The sequence below is a fragment of the Macrosteles quadrilineatus genome, unplaced genomic scaffold (genome assembly GCF_028750875.1).
Source record: "Macrosteles quadrilineatus isolate MER2022 unplaced genomic scaffold, UCM_ALF_1.0 Scaffold_8__2_contigs__length_117827958, whole genome shotgun sequence".
NCBI classification, from domain to species: Eukaryota; Metazoa; Arthropoda; class Insecta; order Hemiptera; family Cicadellidae; genus Macrosteles; species Macrosteles quadrilineatus.
In genome coordinates this window covers 50,339,006-50,347,083 of record NW_026542601.1, presented here as the reverse complement: position 1 = coordinate 50,347,083, position 8,078 = coordinate 50,339,006, and the positions used below count along the sequence as shown (strand labels likewise).

General features: G+C 30.7%; 1 protein-coding gene across 1 annotated transcript; it reads left to right on the top strand.

Moving 5' to 3' along the window:
- Nucleotides 1-2,472: 2,472 nt before the first annotated feature.
- On the top strand, nt 2,473-6,423 carry LOC129000857 (uncharacterized). Its single transcript, XM_054427907.1, has 4 exons — nt 2,473-2,489; nt 3,004-3,168; nt 4,206-4,265; nt 5,946-6,423. The coding sequence occupies exons 2-4, from the start codon at nt 3,019-3,021 to the stop codon at nt 6,168-6,170; spliced, it is 435 nt and encodes a 144-aa protein (XP_054283882.1). The 5' UTR covers nt 2,473-2,489; nt 3,004-3,018; the 3' UTR covers nt 6,171-6,423.
- Nucleotides 6,424-8,078: the final 1,655 nt, after the last annotated feature.

Here is an 8,078-nt window from a genome sequence, read left to right as displayed (position 1 = left end):
TGACTTTTATTCTTGAGCTGTTAGGGGCCTCCTAGTTCATATGGTCTTGGTGGCTTCATTGGCAACAAATAATTCAAATGACATAGCAATGGGACATTTCCAAAAAGCAAAAATACTGTAAATTGGCTGTAACGTATATATTGACGGTTACATATCGTTAATCAACGTATCTTATAAAGGATTATGTGATTTAGTTTAAAAGGAATATGACCTTTCTGTCATGACAGTAGCTGCTTAAATAGTATTTTCTCTTTGTACCATATTTTACAGCCAAAATGTTGTGTTATTTTCAATAATGTTACCAACCCAGTGTGCAAAAGTCCCTAATATAAATGCAAATAATTTTTCAAGTTGGGTACCATTTTAGGCAAGGTTTCTATGTTTGGATTTTATTAGACACGATAAGAGCAGATATTTCTACATAAATATTTGATAAGTGTAGAATAATATGATAAAATGTAAGCAAAATGGTGAAAAAGGCAGACACCGACCCGTACAATGGATATAAGATATAGTTCAATAAGAAATAATTTAAGAGTTGCTGTGATAAAAGGATTTTCCACCGATTTCATAATGGAACGTTATATTGCAAAACATGACATGATAAAGAAGAAAATCAATTTTAAAATCAGTAAATAACATTGCAAAAACTTCTTTTGGACAATTCAATAACTCCCAATAAACTTGTGTTGTTTAAAATACAATCTAAGAATTAACAGCTATTTTATTAAAAAAGTACTATCCACATGGCCAAAATGTAAACAAATCTGTGGAGGGATCTTTAAAGGCTTCTGGGGCAGAGCCCTAAGGGATTTTGCTTAGTTATTCTTTTGATAACTCATCTACAGACCAAGACCTTTCTTTGGACACCTCTACCAAGTTTCTACGCCCAGCCGTTCTCTTAAATTAGTGGGGACAAAGTTTACAATTAAATATTTAGATTTCCCCATGTTAATCTTATGGGAGAAACTCCAACTTTGATGGCCTGTGGGGCAAAGCCCGAGGATATTTATTACAGGAATTGGTGAAAGGGGGCGTCTACACAAAAAATACTTTATTTTGACACGTCGTTTGTAAAAATCCGTCCTTTATTAACGGAGGTGTAGTGTTTTGTAGAAATCACCTTCACGTATTATATATAAGGATTCTTATTTGAGTTTAGAGCTACAGGTACTTCATATGTTTAATCCTTTCCTGTTAATGAGACAAAATGCACTAGGTGTTTTGGTTAATGACCTATCATCTTCTCACAGTTACATAACGATAACGGATTTCTTTTGTTCTTATAAATATGTAACCTAAATTAGCGCAAGTCAAGATAGTCTGAGGAAATTTGTATAAAGGGTTTCTTTGTACAAAATATTAAAACAAACTACCATTTTTTTAAGTTTTTAAATGTATTATAACTTAAGATTTTATGTTCACAAGTAGCCATGCTATTTAGTTGGTTTAGTATTAAAAATTAATACCACGATTACCTTATGGATCCCAATAAAATTCTAGAAGACTAAGCTGAAATGCGTAAATTTGCCATTGAGTTTAAATTAATTAATTTTCCGATGATAAAACAAATAACTCTATCTTATTTTAATTCTAATTTCATTAGCTTACACCAATATAAAAATGAGTCATTACATAATCTTATATTACAACTAGGTAAACATTTCACGGTGTTAGTTTACGGACATCAACGGCGCTTGAGTGATTGTGTTTACATTAGCAAACAGCTTTTCTCTTTCAAAATATTTGTTTTGCAGATTATTCTGGAACAAATTTGATATTTAACTTCTGTCACAAAAAAATTAATTAATGTACAATCTTAACAAGTATTATTTTCACGAAAGGAAACGTTGTTGTGAAGTGCTTTTACATTACAGTAATTATATAATTAAATATTTGATAACTAACTAATAACTGACAACTAATAAACTGATAACTAATACTAATACGTCTTGTGAGTAACAATATAAGCGTAAATATATGTTTTAAGTGTTATAAGACGCCTCTTTTATTTACTTTCCGTAAATATTTGATACTAAAACAATTCAGGGTTAATAAAAATGAAGTGTAATATATATTATATTAAGTTGATATTAAGATCCATATTCAAGTAACCTCAGAATTTAAGTTACTAGCATTAATTGTAGTAGATGTATATGTAAATACAATCAAACAAACATGTACGTTAGTATTCCAAAATTCTTTTTTTCATACCTCAATTTAATTAGATATGCTAATTTCATACAGTCAAAAACGTACATGTTAATAAATAATAATGAAAAATATTTTTGGTCAATGGTGCAATAATGTCATATCTATTACAGTCATAAAACTAATGATCGTAGCCAAGCATATAAAGAGGCATTATCATAAGATACAATAAAGATAACCTTTTCCATTTCAAGTAAAAATTCATCAAACTTTTACGATCTTACTGAGTATAAATAGTGAAAGTCACTTAGTTCAGCACATTAATTCAACAGCTACAGGTAAGATCATGCTAGTGCATAATTATTTTCTTTAGTCCACTTTCTTAAGACTTACCAACAAATTTATTAACAAGTCACTAAAATGCACAACAGTTGGTGTTAATTTCCTAAAATTATTTATTTATACATTTTCCTAATTATCGTATCATAGGTGACATAGTTTGTTAATTAAATATTAATTAAATTTTATTTTTATATTTAAAATGCATTAAACATTTTTATATAAATATATGTATACCTCATCAGTAGTACCGTCCTTTCAATTACACAAAAAATATTCCATGCAAAGCACTCGTGCCAATTGTATTTCTATGTAAAAATATATTTAATTGAACTACATTTAATGCAAATACGTGAAACTACTTAAAACTTCACAGATTCAACACAGACTCTGGACAGTTCCAGGGTTTTCATTGCAAATGGTTAGTGGATATTGGCTATGCTGAAACTAAACCAACTACTGAAAAGATCAGTTTTATCAGCATTGATAACGATGTTTTATTTTTATTTTTAGGATTTAACACTCACAATGAAGTTTGCAGCTGTAGTAACTATTCTAGTGGTCATCGCCTCTGCATCACACCAACAGCCAACGAAACCTCCTACTAATACTAAGCCAACGAAACCTCCTACTAATACTGAGCCAACGAAACCTCCTACTAAGACTAACACTGCTGTGGTAGGTAGTGGGCTAATGAAAATAAAAATTCTGGGATAAAAAAGGGGCTTGCCATTAAAGTTTTTTTCAAGATATTATTTAACTATGAATTTTTTTACTTTTAACGAATTGCTTCATAACCTACTCTTAGAGTAGGTAAAATTGTATAAAGAGTTGTTTTATATAAATAAACTCTGATAGTAATAATGAACTAAGTTTTAAAATAAAAAATCATCATAACAATCTTACAATCGAGATTAAACTATAAGGATCAAAATATAGATTAAAGTGGATCTTAATTCATTTGTTGTTGAGTACGACAAATAAAACTAAAATATTTTAAAACCATATTCAACTATATGAATTATCTTACTGTTAAGGAACTAAGTGACAACTATTGCAATAAAATTGTTACAGTGGTTAGCACGAGAACAGTTTTATTTCAATTCAAACATAAAGAAGAAACAGTGGTAACAAGCTTGGAAACAGTAGTCGAAAACTATGTTTACTAGTAACAGATTTCAATATTGTTTGGATTGTTGGACTGAACTATGAGAGTATTTTCATAACTATATGGCTATATAAGATTTACCACTGTGGCCTTTTTGTAATGCCGTTGATTGGTTAATAAAAGGTTTTGTCATACAATATCCGAATTCGTGCAATCACGTTTTTGTAATTGTTTTCATTTAAAACTATTACAACAATGTATTTTTTCGTAAAAGATAATCATAAATTTTAATATCCGTTATTACGTAGGAATCTTTGAAATTTATAATTCCTATCTACATTTTGTCATATAACATTCTAATGTCAGTAAGCTTTCGGGATGTGATATGTTTTAAAGATTTTGTTATCATTAAAGGGAGACCTTGCGTTTTAACCACGGCTAGCGGATTTGAGTTTTTTAGTTCTATTTTCTTTTTACTTTTTGCACTAGTTTATGATATTATTTACAAAACTAGTGAACAGATTTGTGGCAGATATGTTCTTAAATAGCACTATTGTACTCTAATTTGTTAACAAACGCCTACCTACACTGTTCTATCTGTTTACAGGCTGCCTCCGCATCTCACCAACAGCCAACGAAACCTCCTACTAAGACTAACACTGCTGTGGTAGGTAGTGGGCTAATGAAAATAAAAATTCTGGGATAAAAAAGGGGCTTGCCATTAAAGTTTTTTCCGATGTATTATTTAACTATGATTTTTTTTTACTTTTAACGAATTGCTTTATAACCTACTCTTAGAGTAGGTAAAATTGTATAAAGAGTTGTTTTATATAAATAAACTCTGATAGGGATAATGAACTAAGTTTTAAAATAAAAAATCATCATTACAATCTTACAATCGAGATTAAACTATAAGGATCAAAATATAGATTAAAGTGGATCTTAATTCTGTTGTTGTTGAGTACGACAAATAAAACTAAAATATTTTAAAACCATATTTAACGATATGAATGATCTTACTGTTAAGGAACTAAGTGACAACTATTGCAATAAGATTGTTACAGTGGTAAGCACGAGAACAGTTTCATTTCAATTCAAACATAAAGAAGAAACAGTGGTAACAAGCTTAAAAACCGTAGTCGAAAACTATGTTTACTAGTAACAGATTTCAATATTGTTTGGATTGTTGGACTGAACTATGAGAGTATTTTCATAACTATATGGCTAAATAAGATTAACCACTCTGGTCTTTTTGTAATGCTGTTGATTGGTTAATAAAAGTTTTTGTCATATAATATCCGAATTCGTGCAATCACATTTTTGTATTTTTTTTATTTAAATTTATTACAACAATTTATTTTTTCGCAAAAGATAATCAGAAATTTTAATATCCGTTATTACGTAGGAATCTTTGAAATTTATAATTCCTATCTACATTTTGTCATATAACATTCTAATGTCAGTAAGCTTTTGGGATGTGATATGTTTTAAAGATTTTGTTATCATTAAAGGGAGACCTTGCGTTTTAACCACGGCTAGCGGATTTGAGTTTTTTAGTTCTATTTTCTTTTTACTTTTTGCACTAGTTTATGATATTATTTACAAAACTAGTGAACAGATTTGTGGCAGATATGTTCTTAAAACACGTTCGCGGCGGCACGTCAAATGGCGGGCGTATCCCCAGTGCGGCGCAGCCCGCAGCGTCAAACAAACCCGTTTGCCGCGTGTGACTGGCTTTCCAATTTCGGTCTGACGAATAGCAAATAACGTGCGAGGATGTCCTGCTTTAAGACGAGAGTCGACGTAGTTCGCTAAACACTCACAGATAGCAGCACTGCTTGGAACATAGCCGGTCCTATTGGAATTGTATTGCCAAATGGAGGGAAAAAGGCGGGACAAAAAGTAGATTTTTGAATCATGGATTATATGCGCAACGTTTATGTTTACACTTTTCTTATTACGATGGAAACAGAGTGGCCGATGTGAAGTTGCCACGCACCAAAGCCACGGGCTTATATTAATGGGAGGCTATGATTAATATTTTTGCGAAACTTAAATATAAATCATAATTTAGAAAACGCTAAGTAAACTGTGATGATATTAAATAAAATTCTTTGTACACATTGTATTTTACAACTATAACTCATCATATTTCTGTTATACAAAAATGAAGGACTAACCATAACAACAAATTATATTTTATTGCAACATTATATGATCTTTTTCTGATGCTTTTAGATGGCCTTCACATAAGAACTAAATAAAGAGTTCATTTCCAAGACAAATTATTATACGTATCTATTTTTTTATTCTATTGTTGATCTTCATTACTTTCTATCTTTTTCAGACTTCTAGAGAATTGCTTAAAACAGTGTTGAAGGAAAATTCTATGAAGTTGCTGGAAGATTTCCACAAGGACTACAAGCATATTGGAGCTGAAGAATTTGACCAAATGGGTGATGAAATAGCAGAAACTCCTGAGTTCAAAGAAGCACTGAGCACTATAGTCGTAAAAAAAGATGACGGTGAAATATCTCCAAGGTGTTTACCTGTTTTCTTTGTGACAAAATAACCTTGCCACATATTCCATCCAATCATAGAGCAACTGTATGTGAGCTTATGTCGCAATTAAACCATGTTGGCATCTTCGACAGATTCTGATATACATTAACTTTTATTTTGTTAAGATCTTGCTTATGCAAACATTATTTCCTAGCAAAGCCGACGTTTCGTTCACGATTTTATTACTAATTATGTAATATTGCATGTCATTCATTCATCGTTAACATTAAAATCTCTGTTATTTTGTGTGTTTTCTCCTATAACGTTTGTTAATACCCGTAATAATGTGTTATCAGATATTTAATATGCTTCTCGTTGTTATATGTATTATTTTATCCAATTTTGTTCAATGATATAAAATACCCCATCACAACACAGAAATATCATCATATTTTATGTTACAATATAATATTTATGTTTGCAAAACCACTTTCTACAGACGTTTTTGAATATAGCATGGATTTTTTAGATTTAGAGAGGTAAAAGTGTGTAAAGTGTGTAGTGGGTAAAGTTGTGTAATTAATTTAAAATCGTAGTTAAAACCTAAAAATGTCTGTAGAGGCTAATTTTGCTACTACATTTACCAAAGTGGTGTCAAACAGTACTTTAGAATCTCCTCTTTCAATTGATTCTCACACTGTGATTAAAGGTTGTATTGTTTTTCATTTATAGAGTTTCAGAAGTGTAAACATAATTTAGAATCACCCTGATTGTAGTTTGTGTTTTACGATCACAGGTAAGTCAGAAGTTACAATTGAAGAGATTAAATCATGAGATGTTAAAAGAGTAAGTTAATTTCAAATTAAACGATTTTTGCTACAGAACAAAATAATCACTTTAGTTACATTGTCAGATTGGCGTTTTAACACCGCAATAATCTTGATAGACGATAATGGACATAGAGCAACAGTAGATTAGTCACCACAGAACTCTCCGACTTGCGAAGCCTTTCTGGCTGCTTCTAATACCTTGATCCATGACTAGGACATTAAACATTGCGCGTAATACGTAGATTCTTTCAAATGGTAAACATGAGATTGCTTCCTCTTTAAAATTTTTTTTTCAATAAAACTGAGTATCAATCTCTGCTTTCTCTGATCATTCCAGCCTTTTGAAAATATGTTTTATCGAAGTCTTCATAGAAAAACAAAAAAATATTCAAAACAAAAATACACGGTTTTGTGACCCTTGTATAATGAAACCCTTAAAATTTTGTGCAAATTTAATCTCGTTTTAAGAAAAAGTCGTAACACTCTGACCCCAAAGTGTCACGGCACGTTTCATCAATGAATGCAAAACTAAGCCATCTCTACTTTCCTGCTTCACCGGTCTGAAAGCAATAGACAACAATATACTGTCGAGTCTACATGAACAGGACCAAGTGACCTGAATATGATATTAATTTATACTGTAAATTTGATTTGCACATTTTAAATGTATATAGAAATGCATATGTGTCATGTGTTGAACGAATACAAACTCGTGAATATATTTACTTCCTTGAATAGGTGTATCCACTACTGTGTTTTATCAAATAGAAATTACTAGTGAATGTATTGTATATTCTGGTGTGTAGGAAAGAAATGTAATATAGAAAAGAGATTTATTAGTTTTAATATTATTTGTGTCAGACTTCAACAAACACCTACCCAAAACTCTAATTCACATTGTTCATGAAAGATTACATAAGGTAGAAGCTTCTTTACAGATTATTATATGATCGTACAGTACATAGTGCAATCAATAATAGATATTTCAAAATTAAACATTGCCAATAAAGTGCATGTTTATTTTTATAGTTTGAGAATATTTTCAACCCGTTTCTCAAAGCTAAAGCCGTAATCAGTAGTTACCCCCTTATAGTTTACCCTTGAGCACTTAATTTAGCGGTTAGTTATGGATCATTCCCTTTGGTGGT

Bases quoted from the DNA above. Each gene is read 5' to 3' on its own strand.
- LOC129000857 (XM_054427907.1), top strand. From the start codon at position 3,019: ATGAAGTTTGCAGCTGTAGTAACTATTCTAGTGGTCATCGCCTCTGCA. The intron at 3,169-4,205 runs GTAGGTAGTGGG...ATCTGTTTACAG, and splicing joins CTAAGACTAACACTGCTGTG to GCTGCCTCCGCATCTCACCA. The intron at 4,266-5,945 runs GTAGGTAGTGGG...TATCTTTTTCAG, and splicing joins CTAAGACTAACACTGCTGTG to ACTTCTAGAGAATTGCTTAA.